This window comes from Parus major, chromosome 12 (genome assembly GCF_001522545.3).
Source record: "Parus major isolate Abel chromosome 12, Parus_major1.1, whole genome shotgun sequence".
In the NCBI taxonomy this organism is placed as follows: domain Eukaryota; kingdom Metazoa; phylum Chordata; class Aves; order Passeriformes; family Paridae; genus Parus; species Parus major.
Window position 1 is genome coordinate 3,129,511 of NC_031781.1, and position 18,426 is coordinate 3,147,936.

Below are 18,426 nucleotides of genomic sequence, written 5' to 3' on the forward strand. Positions count from 1 at the left end.
GTTCTCTAGCTATTTTTTCCTCAGTCTTTGGGTTATACAAACAAAGACAGTTTTTATTTTAATACTATGCCATAACCTAACATATATGTATTATACTACTATTTCTAAATTTTATCAATAACAGAAATAAAGAAAACTATATTAATACAACAAAATTTCTCATTCTTATACACATAACGTTCATCTTAATATTTGCAAAAAGCCAATAACATAAAATGTATCTATAACACAGGGGATCTATCCCATGAGAATGGGTGAAGAAAAGATGTAAACGATTCAAGAACAGAGAGATTGGACCCACAAGTAAAACACCTTTTGCTAACCAACAGAGTAATTGGCAAGAAAGCAATTAACCAATGAAAGCTGCACAAGAGGTCTGTAAAACCCGTATAAAACGAGTTGTGCGAATAAAGAATTCTCTTTTCCCGCATGAATAAAAGCGGAGTCCCGGCTGATTTATTACAACAGGCGGTCACGAAGGAGGCGCGATGGGCTGGGAGCGAGAGGCGAATCCGCAAAGGCACCAGGGGACAGGCGGCCACAGAAAAAAACGCGAAAAAAACCAATCCACCCCAGCTTTGAGAGACACAGCACGCGAAATCTGCCACCGCTTGGGCGGGGGGTGCCCCCAAATCGCCTCTATTTGTAAACAATTGGGCAGATTCGGAGCCTCAAAGCGGCTCCGTGGGGGAGAAATGGGGTAAAAATGGGGGTGGGAGACACTGGGGTGTACCGGGATGGGACTGGGGTGTACTGGGATGGGACTGGGGTGTACTGGGATGTACCGGGAGGGGACTGGGGTGTACTGGGGTGTACTGGGAGGGGCCGCTATTGGTAGCAGAGCTGCAGGTTCATCCCGTCGTGGATCTCATAGTCCCCGAGCGTGACGTGGGCATTGAAGATGGTGAACCATTTCTCCGGCACGATGTTGTCCCAGCGGGTGCCGGTCTGCGCTGCGATCAGTTTCTTCGTGTCCCGGACTCTCTTTCCCGGGGGTCCTTGAGCTCCAGCTCCATCATGGCTGCCGGGCCGGCCTGGTTCCCCACAGCCGCGCCGGAACCGGAACTTGGTTCCGTGCGCCTGTAAAACCCCTCCGGCGCCGCTCTGTTCCTGCCCGGCAGGCGCGGGCAGGCGGCGCGGGGCCGGCCGGTTTCCCCTCTGTGCGGATCCGCGGGGGCGGCGCGGGGCGGCCGTGGGGTGAGTCTGTCCTGAGAAACCCCCGAGCCCCCGAACGGCGCTGCCGCTGAGCGCGAGGGCTCCGCGCGGAACTCGTGAGCTGCGGGCCCGGCAGTAGCCGGACGGCATTTCTGTGGCGGAGCTCCCTCCCGGAGGCAGCGCTGCCGTGGCGGGCGGGGCGCCGGAGCGAGGCTGCGAACCGCGGACGCTTTGTGCTCGCTCAGTTTTGTCCTGCCTTTGTTTTTTAGTGTTTTTTATTTGTTTTTTTTTTCCCCTTGCAGTTCTGAGTTGGCTTTGTGCGCCTTTTCCCAGCGCGGGTGTTTGGGAGAAGGGCGCGGGGCAGCGCAGCCCTCCGTGCGGGGCTCGGCCGCCGGACACTCGGGAAAACCTCCACCTACCTCTGTTTACTGCAGCCGTGACGCTGCTGTCTCTCGACATCCCTTTTTAAAGGTTGAGCTTGTATTTTCAGTAAATCACGACTTTTTACAGTGAGAGGAATCACAGGTTTGTCTTTACAAACAAGCTGTGGTCACTTTTTATGCAGTGAAAATTATCACTGAGGGATAACAGAAACAATGGGATGGATTCCACTGAAGGATGAAAGAGACAGGGAGGAAACCACGAACTCCACAAGAGTTAAAGGGATTGTGCATTTGAGGAGGGGAGATCTCGGGTATCAGGCGTTCCGGGAAGCCTGTACCTCTCAAGTGCCTCAGCCTATGGAGAGAGACGGGGACATGCGGCCGGGAAATTAGGATAAAAAGGCCGCGCCCTCCAAAAATTTAAGTGACCCCAGGGGAATGCCCCATGGCCTCTCCTTTTATTCGAATAAAGTAAAATAACTTCTCTGTCTCCATTTTGGACATAAACCTCTGTGGATTAATTTTCCTGACAGCAGCTTTACCGTTTTCCTGGAGGAATTTGAAACTGTCCGTGTGCACCGTGGCACAGTTATAATACTGCGGGCTTTTACTATAATAATTAAAAATTTATATACCTGATATTATTTGTAGCAATCAATTTTAAACTTTTAACTAAATCCTATAACCTTGAATTTTATCTACAGCAATTTTCTGGAGTTTAAAACTAATTAGCTCACAAGCCAATTAGCTTTTCCTGCATGAAGGAAATGGAGTCCTGTCTGATTTATTACACTTTATGTATTATTTAATGCAGCTGTAAGGATGCTGTCAGGTTTATATCCACATTTCAGTCTGGGGTGGGATAACCTCACTTAGCTCACTCTCCTATATACTCTGCACTATTTTGGGTAAAACACCTCACTGGAAAAAAACAATAAAGCAGATAAATCACTGTAATGTTAACACAGATTTTTTCCCATTAGATATCTATCTTTCTGCAGAGAATTTATGTCTGAAAGGAATGCAGCTATAATATTTTCCATTAAATTATCATGCTGCTAAATCTTTCTTGGCAAAGGTTGTGGTAAGGTGCAACAACTCAACTGCTTGCTTGACAGCTTATTCCAGGAATAATGTAGATGGGGAAAAAAGTTACTTCAGTAATGAGCTGTTGGGGGGGCAAGGTTTTAATCCCCTTTGCTTTGGCAGGCTGCAAACAGGAAAGCAGATGGGAGATATTTAATAAATAAACACTGCAAAGGCTCTGATCCACCTGAAGCCAAGTTCTGACTCAGCCTCCTCTTACTGAAATCACTTGGAGCCTGGTCAAGTACAGATAAAGAGCTCATTTCAGTGTTGGATCCCAGCTGAGGATTGCTGCATCCAAACTAGGTTAGGAACCTGCTGCTGGGAGCCATGGCAGTGCCAGAGGACAAGGCAGCTTTGCCTTGAAGTCTCTTCAGTCAAGTCAGCCTAGACCAGTCCATTCCTCTGCTTCCAGCTCTGGAAAACTTGGTAAAGCTGTTCCAGCACCTGAGTGTCTCTGTTCTGCCACTGCCCTCTTGGCATCCTATTTTTTTTCCTAGGAATCTCCCTCCTTCCCAGGGTTAGCTGGAACAGTCATGAGGGGATGGCCCCCAACAAGGTAAAGCCTTCGGTGTCCAGGTGCAGCTGTTCCATGTCAAACACACACTGATAAATGATGGGCTGGTTGTGAATCTCAGCTGGAGGCTCCCAGATCCCTCTGACCCAGCCCAGTAGGACTGTCCAGCACAGAGGTTTACCTGTGGGATCTGATCCTCCTCTGGAATCACAGCTCAGGAGATGCCCTGTCAGAGTGGACAGAATGGCACAAACATTCCAACTGGTGTCAGCAACATCATGGAATGCCTGGGATCATCGAGTTCCAATCATGTTAAATTAATCATTGGTATTTTTTTATTTGGTTTGCAATGAACGCTGCATAGAGATTTTTGGCCACTGATTCCTCATCAGTAAAATTCAAATTCTGGAATCACTTGTGTTAGTGGCTGGGAGCAGGGTGAAAAGCTTTCGGAGCGAGGGCGGAGCCCGGGCTGCAGATTGACTGCGGCAGATGCCTGAGGCCGGACAGCTGATAACACACCCGGAGCCCAGCGCTCTGGGGACAATCCAGGCACCTCCTGACCGCGGCTCCACATTGTCCTGGATAGCCTCAGGGCACTGCTCAGAAATAGAAGCAACAGAATGACCAAATCTGTCCCTTTAGTCGAATCTCCCATTTTAGAGGGACACCAGAACTCCATCAACACTGCACATGAACATCCCTGCTGCTCTCACGGCACAGCGCCTCTGGCACTCCAGGTTTTGGAGGTTATCCTAAAATATTTGAGGTGTGTGTGTGTGGTGTCAGAGCCATCCTACAGCAGAGGCCTTTGCAGTGCCACGCACACCATCAAATGCTGCTGTGATTTTTAATGCTGTAGCCATAGCATTGGGCCTGGTGCTGAACTGTCCATGTGACCAAAGGAAATGACACCTGCAAGGTGGACACAGCTTAAAAAAAGTATCCCAAGCAGCTGGCACCCAGCAGGTTATTCCATAGGTTGTTTTAAAAATAACGGGAGGGCACAAGGAGGTTTGCATGCTCTTGCCATGTGACACAATATGCTTTGGAGGATGTTTTATTGAGACACTTTGGTGGCATGCCTCAGCCTGTGCCACTTTGGTGATGTTGGTATGGCCTCCTGGTGACTTCATCTGCACTTTTACCTTCCCGTTCTCATGGGACACCAATCTGCTGCTCCAGGCACTGAAGGGCCCCCCTTGTACCCTCTAAGTTGTGGCTCTGTATTCCACAGGACTTCCTGAGTAACTGGTTTCAATCTCTGTAGAGAAATAGAGGGATGATTGTGTAGCTGCAGTTCTCAGTTAGCAAAGGAAGTTCTTCTTGCCTGATTCTAAATGTGGGTATCTGTGCAATAGCCATGAGCTAACTCATCACTCTTGTCTTACTATATACACTAAATAAGTAATTACTGGAAATCTCATCACCTAATTACAACAAATTAAAATGGACTAAGCATCTGGAATCAGTCAATATGATTGCTTCTCCTCAACCAGACTCATTTTGCCCTAGAAGACTGTATATAGCTCATTTAGCACAGATACACTCTCAAGGAACAGAATCACAGTGAGCCAGCAACTGCAACAGTTCTCTACCCACAGCTCCAACCACTCTGAGGAAAACAAGGGTTGCAAAATGTGATTTGTTGTTTTATTTGGTCTTAAAATGATTTGGCTCTTGGTCCAAGACTTCTAAGGACTGTCTGTGTTAGGAAAGATTTATTGCTGAAACAACAGATTACCTTCAGCTGGGAAGGCACTGGAGCTCCTATAAGCACAGCTATTTGCAAATTGCTCTTGGGATTTTTGGGGCAGATGCTGGACCTGACATAAAATTGCATTTTCCTTGTGTGCAAGAAACGCAAAGACTTTGTGCTTCTACCTTGTTTTCTGTCTCCTTTGTTTTCTCCAGGAAGTACCGAGCCAGGCATGGATGTCACGCTCCTCATTTTTGTTCTCTAACTGCAAGACTATCCTTTGCCTAAATATCAAAGAGAAACTTGCAAAACAAGAATTACAAGTTTATGAAGATACAAGAAGCCAAATTAATTCTTGAGGCAAGTACACAAACTAAATGCTGTTGAAAGACTCTTACTATCTGCTGGAGGAGAATTTCCTCCATTATAATGAAACATAGCTAAAAATATCCTGTATTATAAGAACACTGGAGCTGAATGTGAGGCAGTACACTTAGAGAAGATGACTAATTGATGTGTCACCAGCAGTAACACTTCTTGAGTAAAGCATTTTCACTCACTGTTCCACCCTGGTTCCACTTCAGCTAAGAAACAGTCTAGGGGATGATTTGAAGTTCTTTTAGATAAAGAGTTTTGATTTGCTCAGGGCAATTTATCAATCACAAAAACTTTTTATTACAGTAAGTCTACAGTTGGCCACCAAGATTAAGCTTGGAGTTTCCTGAGCTCATGGACAGTTCCAGAAGTACAACCAGCAAAACACAAGTTAGAAAAGTTTTATTACAAGAAGTTTGTCTGTCTGAAATTCCTGAGTCCTAATACAAAGACTCAGAGAGACACCAGGTTTTCTTACTTCAGAAAAGCTAAAGATTTGATGAAAAAAAAGATGATACATGATTTTGTTTTTGCAGCTTTTGTGAGTGATATTGATCTGTTGGTTGTTTTTTTTATGCAGTGAAAAAAAGTTATGATTTATAAGCTCCAAGCATTTCCTTGGCTCCATACACTATTTTTCTTCCCTTTATCCCCTGAAATCAGCAGTAATTGATTGAAACTAAAAGTGGGGCTACTTGTGAACAGGACTGTAATGTATCCGAGGCAATCAAAGGCCATGAAAATTATGCTGGACTAGGACAGTACAGATTTAAAAAGTAATTAATGGGAAGAAATGTTGTTACTGGGGAAAATATTATGTATTCAAAGCCTGATGTTCCCACTAAAACACCGATGTTTTAGTGGGAAACTCATCCCCTTTTCCCAACTGGGGATGGGTATAATTCTGTAGAAATACAGCATCTTCTAAACCACACCACACGGACACACAAACACAGCACTCAACACACAAATAAACCCAAGTCCATCTTAAATGAGCTGCACTTAACAGGGAGGAAAAGACACACGTTGTTACTCATAGTCTAATTAAAGAAACTTAACAGTGCTATAATATTAGATTTACAGCTTGAGGAAAGGTCAATCCAAAGTGTCTCCACGATCTGCCTCTCGCACACTTCATTCCTGAGCCCGGGGGCTCGGCAGGGGTTTCTCGTACCTGACGAGCACGAAGGGAAAGACATTTAAACAAAAGGATGACAACTAATTGTGGGTAACGCTGGTGCGTTGTACTTGCTGCACTATATGCAGGTAGGAGTGCAGTTTGGGGCAATAACTGGCCACTAATTCATTTACAAAGTTCCCGGGCAAAAGGGAGATTTATGCATAACATCCTCAGAACGCTGAACTAAGCGGTAACATTACTTCTGAGCTTCCCGTAACGCACAAAGACGAACACCAAGTTATTCTGCAACTCGAAAAACTTTTTTCTCCCTCCAGTCTCTGGGCTGCCGCGCGTGGAAGGGCCGCGCGTCTCCTGAGCGGAGCCCTCGGCGCTGCGAGAGCCCCGGGAGCCCTCACGGCCCCGCGTCCTCCATTTCCTGCGCCGCGCCGGGCCCGCGCCCTGCCAAGATGGCGGCGGCGCCTGAGGGCCGGCCGAGGCGGGATGCAGCCCCTGCCCGCTCCTCTCGGCCCCGTCCCGACCCCCAAGGCCGTTCCAGCCCCGACCCGCACCGCGGGTTGTGCCGAGCGCTGCACCGGCGCCGGGCGGTGTCCGGGCACGGCGGCACGGGGTGCGGGACGGAGGCTGAGGGAGTCCCGGCTGGCGGAGACTGCCGTGGGACGGGGCGGCGGCAAGTCCCGGGCAGGTCTCGTTGGGGAGTGTGGGGTTTTCCCCTGGAGGCTTTGGGCTGCCCGGCTTGGCGCAGGAACCTGCGGGACAGATGAGCGGGGCTGAGCTCAGCTCCCCAGTACAACATGGAGTCACCGCGCGGAGCGGAGTAGACTAGGGGCCAGGCCGAGCCGGGCCGGGCCGGGCCGGGCAGCAACAGACAGGGAGTGAGGCGGGCAGGGGCTCCAACGCTCCCGCCAGCCGCTCGGGTATCTGCGGTACCACGCCGCCGCCGGCGGGGCTGCGCCGTACTCGGGCCCGCTGAAACAGCGAGAACCGTGCGCCGCCATGGCTACCCCGCCCGCCCCCGGCCAGCGCGCGGGAGGCGCGCCCCGCCCACCCTCCGGCCGTCGCCGTTGGGTGTCCCCGTCCGCCGCTCCCATTGGCCGCTCCGCAGCGCCGCTCTGCTCCCATTGGCCGAGGCGGGCTCCGGCGAGCCGTGCGCACAGCGGCGGGGCGGGGTGAGGCGGCGGGCCGTGTGCACACCGCGTGTGGCGCAGGCAGCGGGACCGGCGGGGCCGAGCGAGCGAGCGGAGCTGAGACGTGCGGGGGCCGCGGCCGCGGGGAACGGGACCGCAGGTACCGCCGGGAGGCCGCGAGGGAACCGCAGGGGAGCGGCCGGGGATCCTGCGGGGCCCCGAGGCGGCAGCGAGGGCACTGCGCGGGACGGTGATGGCGCTGGCGCACTCCGGCCTAGCGCGCGGGAAAGTACGGCCGGGCGGGCGCCGGCGCCATTCCCGGCCCTGTGGTGCGCCGGGGTAGGCCGTGAAGGCCGCTAAAGCCCTGAGGGCCGCGGGCCTGGAGAGGGCGGCGGGCGGCGGCGGGTGAGTCAGGTCTGGGTTCCGGGAGCGCCCAGGGAGCCTGCGCCGCTCGGGGGAGGGAGGCCGGAGCGCTGGGCGAGGGGGGAGCCGCTTCGGTCGGCTCGGAGAGGCCTCACACTCGGTCTCTTAGCCGGGAGTGGTGGGCGGCGGGGCCGGGGCAGAGCTGCACGTGGCCGCTTGGGCGTTGGGAGGGGGAGTCCGGTCGGCCCGCCCGTGAGCCAGCGAGTTTGGGGTAAAGAACGTCCTATGAGTCTGGAGACTGCGGAGAACGGACTGGAATGAAATCTTTTCTTGATTAAATTGTTCTTTTTCTTTTTCTTTTTTTTTTAAATTTGAGTTCGAGTCCCCGCTAAACTCCCATCGGCGGGGCCGCGGCCCGCGCACCACGTGGTTCCCCACGTGTGAGGCGCTGCCGGAGACGAGAGGGTTGAGGTGTCGCAACTGTTTGCTCCGACCACAGGCACGGATGGTGGCCTGCTCTAAATCCAAATGTGACCTATAAATGGATAGGAAAAACAGCCTGTGCCATCTGCAGATCGCGGGCTGTGGGGCGGCCTTTTATTTGAGTTCCTGTCGGGCGTAGTTCTCAAGTAACCGCTGTTAGTCATTTAGGAGCCAGCATTGCCACAACGGTTTATTAAACCTAATAATGAGTTCTGATTTCCTGTGTGCACTCAATGTGATCCCATTGCCACGCAGCATCATTGGGGTTGCCTAGTCCATCTTTCCTTCTTCGGTGCAGGCTTGCCTAGAGAAGCAATCCTGCATCCGTCCTCAAAGTGAAGAGGTTAAATAAGTTCACTAGGGCTGTGCAGCACTCCTGAGAGTTACAGGTTTAACCTGCCATTTAAACTAACTTTGTTAATGTCTGAGCTGAATGTTGTGTTCAAAGCCTCACATGTTGCTCGTGGTGTTTAAGTTAAAAATTTCCTACAGTTAGACATAAAAATTAAAGGGAAAGATGGTAAAATATGCATATTTGTTCGATAGGGCTTATCCCTTTGTATGTTAACTAGTATGGATAGGCAGAAAGTGCTACTGAGTCACTCCTTGATGAACTTTTGTTCTCTTTCTTGTTTGTGTCAACAGAGATATCCAAGAATTACTTGTCTGAGTGGAGTCATGATGTCCTTTTGTCCTGGTTTCTGGCTCCTCTTGAGCCTTAGTTAATGTTCAGCAGTCCTGGGTCAGCTTGGCTGTGAAATATATTGAGGGGTCCCAAATGGAGCATAGGGATTAGCTTTTCACTTAGGCAGGTTTCCATTAATTTTCGGACTGGTTTCTTTCAGAGTTGGGGTGTTGTTACCTGCCGGTCAGAATACTTAATTTTGTATCTTGTCCTAGTGAGAACAAAAGAGGGAGACAGGAGCATCACTAACTCTGTGACAGCAGACTTTCAGGTTACAATGTGGAAATTAGCTACTAAATAAGGAGTGGCTTTGGTGACAGTCATCTGTCCTGTGTTCAGGAATTCTTACAACGTGTTGCTTGGGAAATAAAAACTACTCACAGATGGTATTTCTTATAAAATTAGTAATGCTTTGACTTCTCTTTTGAAACTAAAAGCTAGATTATGATTAGCAGGCCTTTCTGCCTCTTCAGTGCTCCAGAGCACAGCAGAGCTGTGCTTCCTGTCACGTTGGGGTTTCATCATGCTCAGCTCTGACTTGTCCAATTCAGGTGTGGTGCTGTGGGTTGGTCACAGCAACCTGGGAAGGTCCTGCTGATTTCCTAATGTGTGCCTCTGATCGAGCTGCCTTGCTGAAGAAGGGCTTTGCATGTGCTGGTTTGAGCAGTGGCTTTTATCTGCTCTGTCCTTTGATTGAAAGAGTGAAGTCCTGCTGATACCAGCTTCAAGTGCTTCTTTGTAGGTCAAAAGAAGCACTGAAGTAGAGTGAAGAGAGTTGCCCTGTTCTGTTGGCCTGTTGGATCTTCAGGAGCAGCTGGTATCCAGAAGAATCCTGAGTTATCTCAGAGGTGAAGTTCAGCTTCCTTTTTACTATGAGGAGCCCAAGTTAATGGTATTTTAGTTAAATATTATTAGTATTTAGTTAAATATATAAATGGTATTTAGAAGTTAAAACAACTTCTTCTTTGGAGGGCATCTAGGCTAAAAGCCATAAAATGAGGAATGTTACAATGAAGCTTTGTGGCAGTTTTTTACATCATCAGGTCTAGGAGGGTTACTAAACCAGATTTGAATATTGCTGAATCTTGTGCATGAAGGCTGGAGATTAATAGCACCTCTCCTGTTTTAAGAGTCTTGAATATATTTTAATTGTAAAGCCACAGAAAGACAGTCTTCCCCTTCAGAGTATAAGACCAGAAAGTTCCTGTGTCAGAGGTGTCTCCTACAACTAGGAGAATCACAAAGAAACTCCCGCTTTGAAGTTTGGTGCTCAAGTTGCACTCAGAAACTTCAGCTGTGACCTGGGAAAGGGCTGTGGTGGCACAGGGATCTTTGTCGTCAGTCCCTGCTGTTTAGCAGTATGGCCATCACACAGAACAAGATCTAAAATACATTCTTAATAATGGTTCAGCTTCCAGCTGCACTTACAGAGGTCTTTAGGAGGAGTTCAGGTAAAATTCCCCTTTTCTAGAAAGGTAAGGTTTGAGGTGAGAAAGCACAACTAAACTTGAGTTTCTGGATGAGTTTTGAGAGCTAATCCAGGAGGCAGTGCATTGCTGTATCTTGCAGAATTTGACCTGTCTCAGAAATGCTAGATGAAGCTGTAGTTGTAATTTGTTTCCCATTACTACTTTTCCTGCCCTGGTGAGGTAGAAATCTGGTGCTGGAATGTAAGAAGGGAGGGGATGATGACACATGGACAGACAGGACAGGCTGCTTTGTGTAACACATCTGAGCTGTGGAAAACAGTGATAGCTGTGACTGAAAACTTTCCAAGAAGACTTAGGTAGCTTTCTTGCAGAAGGCTTACTTAAGGTGGCCTTGATAGATAAAAGGTACTGCTGGAAACTTGCCTGTGATGACAAAATGGAGGGGTATTGACTAACAGAGAAGTGTTTGAACTTGGGTGGTTTTTACTGTGCTCATTTTTTTCTCTTGGAAGTAACTGAAGACTCTAATGGTGTCCAGAGTGCTTGGAGGCTCTCCATTTAAGGACTTGTCTTCTGAACCAGCCTTTTCTGGATGTTGCTTCTTGAAGGTGGCTGTTGACTTTCCTTGAAAAGAGTTCACACTGCTGGGGAATTCTGTGCTTTGGTAGGATGCAGATAAGTAAAACCAGTGTCAGCTGCAGCCGCCTCTGCAAACAGGTGAACCTGTTTGCAGTTCCACATCCTTTACAGGAATGACACAGAAGTTTAACATGGAAATAAATAGTGGTGATGAGAAACTTCAGATAAACGGTTTGGATGTGTTTAAGGTACCTGAAGATGGAGCAGCATGCTTCGTAATCATATTTGTATGGCAGCTGTAACCTTCCACTTCTCTTGAGCTCAGGGGGAAAAGGGGCCTCTGAAGAGAGAGGTTTTTAAATTCATCTCAGTCTAGAAGAGTCCTTGCACACAGACTGGTGTTTGACTTTAGATTTTGGCTTCAGTTTGTGTAATCTTTACCAATTTGCTGTATAGCAGAGGAAGAGAAACTTGAAGTTTTCCTTTTGAGGGGACAGTTAAAAAGGAAAAAAAAAAAAACTCTGAATCTGATTTAAAACTTCTCTCCTGACATTCCTTTGGAGCAGTGCAGAGTGAGCTTGTTCCCTCGTGCAGCTCCTGACCTGGACTAGCAGAAGAACAGACTAGCTGTAGGTTGCCATTAATCTTGGTATAAAAGCCACCCCCACTGTGTATCTGAAATGGGTCTGGCTCACCTGTCAGACATTTGTCTTTTACCATGTGTTAACCTGGCTGCTTCTGTTGGTGCTTCTTGTGGGGCACTGCCAGCAGGCCTCAGTCCTGTCACCTCGTGCGGTCTCAGGTTCATGGTTGGGAGTGAAGTCTGCAGTTCTCTTAGAGCTGGTGCCTACTAATCACTCTTGTTAGTAGATTTCATGTTGCCATTTGATAATGCCTTAATGTGAGAGCTGTTTAAAAGAGTTGTAATGAAGTGTGTGTGTGTGTGTATATATATATATATATATATATATATATATAAAATTCAGAGACCCTCATCTTGTCCCTCTTGCAGTTGAAAAGCAACATCCACTCTGGTGCCTGAGCCCAGCTCCTGCCGTTGGCTGTGCCTGTGTTTTTCCTGTTCTGCAGTGTCAACACGGTTGCTATGAAAACAGGCATAAACAATGGCACAGTGAGTGCCAGCTGCTGCCAGCAGAGCAGGCAGTGCTCAGCCCTGGGTGTCCTGAGAAGACGCTGGAAATCTTGAACACTGAAATGGAGCAGAGAACACTTGAGTTATGTGTGAATCAAGTGGGTCTCTTTTAAGTGCTCCTGCAGCCAGTTGCTTTAACTTAATGTAGATGTGTCTAAGGTTTTCTTGCAGCTTTTCACTCCAGAACTTCAATTTGAGGGCAAAATCTATCATCTGGTCCAGCTGGAAGTTAGATGTGGGATTACAGGTGCTAGAGTATGTACCTCTTGTATTTTAAATTCTCAGCCATCTACTGTGGTTGGAATAACTACTTCTGTGCAGAAGACCATCAGAGAGAACTGTTCTGAGGGAGGAGTAGATAAAAAGATACAGTAAATCTGTGAAATACTGAGGTACTTTGGAAGTAGATAAATAACAATTCACATTTAGACGCACACTCTGTATTTAAGAGCTAAATGTCAGGATGCTAATTCTGGTTCCTTCTGGAGGTCATGTGTTGTTCTACTGCTCCTCTAGTAGCTTTCTTCTAGACTCAATTTACGGGATGTTCCTGTGATCAGGGATGCTGGAGGTCTGGGAGGAGGGGAGTAATTCTGTAACATGGATAAACTGCAGAGTTGCAGAGAGATTACCTTGAAGGGGGATCAGGTAAACTGCCAAACATGCCAGATAATGATTCTGTTTCTGCTAGGTAAAGAATAATTAATTGGGAGAGAGTATGTGAGAGTATATAAACTTCAGGAGACTTAATCAAAACAAAGCTTGACATGCATATTTTTAGACCAGTGTACTTTAAACTTGTCTTCAAGCACACTTTAAAAAACACTCCACTTGAAATGTGTAACTTCCTTGTTCTTTTCTTTCTGGCTCTGGAAGTGTTGTGAGTGTCCTGCAGCTCAGGGGAGGTGTGGCAGTGTGAGCACAGTGTGGAATCTGCCCTGTCCACTGGACTGTGTAGGCTGGCTCATGCACTGCTGACCTCCATTCCCAGTCTGGGCTGTCAGAACTGCCTGTGATGCTTCCAGAGCGTTCTAAGGATGTTTTTCCTAGTTAGCCTTCTATGTAGTTGGCAAGTGTCTGCTGTCTTAACATCTTAAAACATTTTCTTTCATGGATACCTGGAGTGGAATATGCATCCTGAGCTACAGGTTAATTACAAGTTGTAGTTTTACTTTTCACGATTAAACTGCTGTTTAGGTCATAAAAGACCTAAAATCTTCAAATGTTAAGCTAAAGGGTTTTTGAATGCTTCAGGTTTAATACTACCTATTCTTACACTTGGCTTCCAGTCAATTGAGGTAGTAGCTGCTGGACAGGTCCTTCAAGAGAAAATGTAACAACTACCAGGAGGAAATAACTTGCAGGGATTAAGTTACTGGCTTTCGAGTTTAACTCTGAGCAAGGAAAGTGCTTTACTGAAAGGGATAACGACTTTAAGGCTGCTACTACAATAGTTAAAGAGATTTCCTTCTCTTTTTCTCTGTTCCTGAACATGTTGTAAGTTCTTGAAGTAAAGGGTGGCTAAAAAATAACTAGAGGAAAAGTTAGCACACTGTCTGTTCAAAGCTGTTTTACTCAAAGCAGAATGGAGGCAAACTTTTACCCTCTGCAGTGGTTTCAGTGGTCGTGATCAGATACTGTACAAGAAAGTACTGACTTAGCTGGAAGTCCTGTATGGTTTGCATTGCCTTTGCTGAGGGGCTGGGAAACCTCTAAATCTCTCATTTTAATGTATCCTTTGGCCAGGGGAGCAGAAGGTGCTCAAAAATGTGTTTCTTGTTCAGACAGGTGATCTGCAGCCATGAGCAGCAACGAGTGCTTCAAGTGCGGCCGCACTGGCCACTGGGCCCGGGAGTGCCCCACTGGGATGGGCCGTGGCCGTGGGATGAGGAGCCGTGGCAGAGGTGAGTGGTGGCTGTGTTCTTCTGTGTGTTTGGACAGCAGATCTCCAGCTGGCTGCTGTGTGTAGTGAGTAAACCAGGCTCTGGCAGACCTGAGTGAAGAACTTGAGTCTCAAATTGGTACTAAGAACCAGGGAAATTTGCCTCTACCCAAGATTTTGGCTAGGGGCTCTGGGAGTGAAGCAAACTTGTCATTTCAGTTTGTGATTAATTCTTAAAAGTATTCTGGAATTATTACTTATGGCTGTTCTTTTTTATTGTACCCATTTCAAGCAGGCTTCCAGTTCATGTCTTCGTCTCTGCCAGATATCTGTTACCGCTGTGGTGAGTCCGGCCATCTTGCCAAGGACTGTGACCTGCAGGAGGATGGTAAGTATCACTAAATATTCCATCTCTTCAGTGCCACAGGCAGAGCTCTGTGGCTGAAGAGAAGGGTGCTGGGATTCCCTGGGAACAAGCTGTGCATGTGCCCTGTTCACAGCATGCTGCCCCTCACGCTACCAAGGTTTTATAGTCTTGTTTGGTATGTTTTTCTTATTGTGGAAGCCTGCTATAACTGCGGTAGAGGTGGCCACATTGCGAAGGACTGCAAGGAGCCCAAGAGGGAGAGGGAGCAGTGCTGCTACAACTGTGGCAAGCCCGGCCACCTGGCCCGCGACTGCGACCACGCAGACGAGCAGAAGTGCTATTCTTGTGGAGAGTTCGGGCACATTCAAAAAGACTGCACCAAAGTGAAATGCTATAGGTAAGGACTGACAGGAGGCAGCTGCGATATGCACCTCCTGTGCTGGATACACTTTGTGTCTGGTTTTGTTTAGGAAATACAGTTTATTTCAGCTGTTACCCACTGCTGTTCAAAACTGAGGTTTAAACACTTACTAGCATGATGTATCTCTTGATGGCCAGCCAGTGCAGGTGTTCTGTCATTTGAGCTGTACAGAAAGGGCATGTCCTTTTTGCAGAAGGTAGCAGGAGTAGCACAGAGTTGGCTACCCTGTGTCATTTGCCACTGCTAACAAACCCCAGCTGTACAGCCCAGCTGACTGGCACAGCCAGCCCCTGCAGGAACACACTGAAGATGCTTTGGTTATAGGAACAGTGAACAGAAGTGGGTGTTAAATTGGTTTGAAATGCCATCTTCAGATTGTTGTCTGGTTTTTGAATGCAGGCATAAACCAGAAACAACACGTTCCTGAGAGCAGTATTCCTCACCCCCACCAACATTCCCTTCTGTGGAGGAAGGAGAGAGAACATGATGTGTTTGTGTTAAAACTAATTATTCTCAAAACAAGGCTAAACTGCAAGCATCAGCAGGCAAAATGCAGGACACAATTGGAAAAAAACCCGTGCAAATACAAAAAACTGATGTACAGTGATTCTGGCATAAAGAGTGATTAATGTGAGTTGATCATTTGGGAGCAGTTCATGGCTCTGCTGAAGACAGACTTGCTTCTTGCCAGAGAATTCTGGAACTGAAGCCTTGAATGCAGATCTAGCGTTGCATGAAATTGAAGTAGACAATGTCCTGGACAGAGTAGGGTTGCTGCTGTGAATGTTGAGGCTGTTCTGACACAACCTTTGCTTTTGCAGGTGTGGTGAAACTGGCCATGTAGCCATCAACTGCAGCAAGACCAGCGAAGTCAACTGCTACCGCTGTGGCGAGTCAGGGCACCTTGCACGGGAATGCACAATTGAAGCTACAGCCTAATTATTTTCCTTTGTCGCCCCTCCTTTTTCTGATTGATGGTTGTATTATTTTTCTCTGAATCCTCTTCACTGGCCAAAGGTTGGCAGATAGAGGCTACTCCCAGGCCAGTGAGCTTTACTTGCCGTGTAAAAGGAGGAAAGGGGTGGAAAAATCAACTTTCTGCATTTAACTACAAAAATGTTTATGTTTAGTTTGGTAGAGGTGTTATGTATAATGCTTTGTTAAAGAACCCCCTTTCCGTGCCACTGGTGAATAGGGATTGATGAGTGGGAAGAGTTGAGTCAGACCAGCAAAAACCCTCTCTGGGTTACAGGGAAGTGATCCTATGCAGGAGGAAAGAAATTCTGGAAGTGTCTAAACTTCCTCATAACTTTTATTTTATTACAATGGCCTTGGATTGTCTGACCTCAGTAGCTGTTAACACCAAGTGATATCTGCATCAGGCCCTACCTAGAGCATATAGCTGAGTGGGAGTAAACAGACAAAAGATGCACATGCCTGTTAATGGCCATGAGAGAGAGAGAGAGAAATCTGAAATAAATCTAAAAGTAACAGTAATTCAGTCAGTGAATGTTAATGTTGGAGATACAGAACGCAATGGGAAGCTTTTGAATAAATATCTCAAAGTCAATCTGAAACCCAGACATCAGTGCTCATAGCATAAACAATTTGGAGCTATTCAGGAGTTGCAAATAAATGCATTTTCACAGAAATCAAGATGTTATTTTTGTATACTATATCACTTAGACAACTGAGTTTCATTTGCTTGTAATCGGTTTTTAAAGTAAGATGGTAAGAGCAATTGAAGTCCTAGAACATAGAAAATGTAATTTTAAACTATCAATAAAGCTGGAGGAGGAAGGGGAGTTTGGCTAAAGTTCCTTTTGTTTATTTTTGGTTTTCCTGTACACAGTGCAAAACAACATTAAAAGGGGTATGTGGAGGTTCAGCTTGGCCTTTTCTTTTGTACTCTCTGATGTTAAGGTCCTGTCTGCACATGTTCATGGGAGTGGGGTCTGGATGGGGGGCTGATCACATCTGTGCTGGTGCAGTTCAAGCAATTAATGGAAAAGCCATTAAAGGAGGAGGTTGCTGGAGGTGCAGGGAGTTCCAAACTCTGAGTGGGTCAGTTCTGTCCAGCGGTGTTTGAGCTTTCACAGTGGCACTGAGAACTTAAAGCATTTCTCCCTTGGTGGTTGTGCCGTGTTGGTTCACGGAGGGTCAAACAGCAGATCTTCACATCCACCCAGTGAACAAAGTCTTGGTGTGCAGGAGCTCAGTGCTTCACCCTAAGGCAGGACTGCAGAAAGGGTGTCCTAATGTCTGGTGTGGAATTGGGCTTTGCTTGGAGTGCCTCTGAGCTGCTGGCTGTGCTCAAGCCCTGGCAGATCCTGTGCAATCTGCAGTTAGGGGCAGGCACGACGTGCTGGACTCTGCTTGTGTTTGAATTGTCACTCTAAAGGTTTTCCTTCCCCATCCCCAAGGCTGTGTGTGCTGCAGCAGTGAGGAGCAGGCTGATGTGTGTCCCTGCAGGGAGGAGGAGCAGACAGCAGTCTGCAGCCGTGCTGGGGACAGCTGAACTGGCACTCGTGCATCTGTTGGCATCACCAGTTACTGCCAGGGTAACATTCCTGTTAGTTCTGGAAGCACGGGTGGAACCTGTGGGTTTTCCTGGGGTAGTGCACATACACAGTACGTGGTGCTTCAGCCTGGTAGGCTGGGACAAATTAAGTCTTTGCACAGTTTTATTAGTTAAACGGCAGTAAAGCTTGCACCTCTGATTACAAAGACCGGGAAGTCTTTTGGACTTAAATATTTGACAGCTCCAAAGTGAGCTTTTCCTCTAAAAATCTGTATTTTTATACAAAGAAAAGATTAAATAGCTGAGGAACATAAACCTGGTTTAAGGCTCCAGAAGGATAAAATTCAAAAGGAGATGTCTCCTCCTTGGTCATCCTGTGAGAACATTGGTGCTGCTGTTCCCAAGTGAACAGGAGGACAAGCAAGAAGTATTTCAAACATTGTGGGACATAGAAAAAACCAACTTTTTGTATGTTTCATGTTGATCTTTTTCACTAATATGGAGGCATCTCCTCGTTCCATATGGCAGACTCATTTAATGGTTACAGAGAAGGACTGTTCATCGGGAACTGAGTGACAGGACAAGGGGGAACGGGTACAAACTGAAAGGAAATTTACATCAGGCATGCGAAGGAGCTCCTTTGCTTGTGAGGGTGGCGAGGCTCTGGCACAGGTGTCCAGAGGAGCTGTGGCTGCCCGTGGATCCCTGGCAGTGCCGCAGGCCAGGTTGGACGGGACTGGGAGCAGCCAGGGACAGCGGGAGGTGTCGCTGCCATGGCAGGGGTGGCACTGCAGGGTCCCCGAGCTCCCGACACAAACCCCTCCATGCTCCCCTCCGGCCCCAGGAGCGCATGCGCGGCGCGGGGTCACCGCATCTGCGCCAGCGGGGCGCGCAGGCGCACTGGGGGCAGAGCCGGGTTCACTTCCGGGGCTTGGAGCGGCTGCGGGAGCGGCACATTCGGAGAGGCCGGGGCTGAGGGGCACGGCGGGACCATGGTGAGTGCGGGGCTGAGGGGCACGGAGGGACCATGGTGAGTGCGGGGCTGAGGGGCACGGCGGGACC

At 48.0% G+C, this 18,426-nt stretch overlaps 3 protein-coding genes and 2 long non-coding RNA genes across 14 annotated transcripts in view; 3 read left to right on the forward strand and 2 right to left on the reverse strand.

Moving 5' to 3' along the window:
- Nucleotides 1-434: 434 nt before the first annotated feature.
- On the reverse strand, nt 435-1,203 carry LOC107210107 (translation initiation factor IF-2-like; the record flags this gene model as incomplete). The annotated part of the gene is made up of 1 exon (XM_015640486.2): nt 435-1,203. A coding segment is annotated over one exon (375 nt), but the record flags the coding sequence as incomplete, so codon positions are not given.
- Nucleotides 1,204-1,205: 2 nt separating this feature from the next.
- On the forward strand, nt 1,206-2,177 carry LOC117245037. The gene is made up of 2 exons (XR_004499171.1): nt 1,206-1,626; nt 1,721-2,177. It is a non-coding gene; the product is annotated as an uncharacterized LOC117245037 (long non-coding RNA).
- A 1,998-nt stretch (nt 2,178-4,175) lies between these two features.
- On the reverse strand, nt 4,176-5,515 carry LOC107210136. The gene is made up of 2 exons (XR_001523850.2): nt 5,026-5,515; nt 4,176-4,405 (listed from the first exon to the last, which is right to left on the reverse strand). It is a non-coding gene; the product is annotated as an uncharacterized LOC107210136 (long non-coding RNA).
- Nucleotides 5,516-7,513: 1,998 nt separating this feature from the next.
- CNBP (CCHC-type zinc finger nucleic acid binding protein) lies at nt 7,514-16,731 on the forward strand. 6 transcript variants are annotated; one of them, XM_015640550.2, is made up of 6 exons: nt 7,527-7,640; nt 9,754-9,859; nt 13,958-14,077; nt 14,348-14,443; nt 14,618-14,819; nt 15,665-16,731. In XM_015640550.2, exons 3-6 carry the CDS (start codon nt 13,975-13,977, stop codon nt 15,780-15,782), a joined length of 519 nt encoding a protein of 172 aa, XP_015496036.1. In that variant the 5' UTR covers nt 7,527-7,640; nt 9,754-9,859; nt 13,958-13,974; the 3' UTR covers nt 15,783-16,731. The 6 variants fall into 6 exon arrangements, with proteins under 6 accessions (XP_015496035.1, XP_015496038.1, XP_015496040.1 ...); XM_015640549.2 differs by lacking the exon at nt 9,754-9,859 and having other exon boundaries at nt 7,514-7,640; XM_015640552.3 differs by lacking the exon at nt 9,754-9,859 and having other exon boundaries at nt 7,514-7,640; nt 14,351-14,443.
- Nucleotides 16,732-17,284: 553 nt separating this feature from the next.
- Nucleotides 17,285-18,426, forward strand: part of ISY1 (ISY1 splicing factor homolog) — a 9,483-nt gene continuing 8,341 nt past the window's right edge. For 2 of the 5 annotated variants that reach the window (XR_004499172.1, XM_015640540.3), the window contains exon 1: nt 18,123-18,359. Coding sequence is in view for 4 of the 5 variants with exons in the window: in XM_015640540.3 (XP_015496026.1) it covers nt 18,138-18,359 (222 nt within the window). In the remaining variant the exon portion in view is untranslated. The other 3 variants (XM_033517353.1, XM_033517354.1, XM_015640542.1) reach the window with 3 other exon arrangements.

What these genes read in the sequence shown, in the direction of transcription:
- CNBP (XM_015640549.2), top strand. Translation starts at nt 13,975, where the DNA reads ATGAGCAGCAACGAGTGCTTCAAGTGCGGCCGCACTGGCCACTGGGCC. An exon ending in CTGTGACCTGCAGGAGGATG is followed by an intron (nt 14,444 to 14,617) that starts GTAAGTATCACT and finishes TTCTTATTGTGG; the next exon opens with AAGCCTGCTATAACTGCGGT. An exon ending in ACCAAAGTGAAATGCTATAG is followed by an intron (nt 14,820 to 15,664) that starts GTAAGGACTGAC and finishes TTGCTTTTGCAG; the next exon opens with GTGTGGTGAAACTGGCCATG.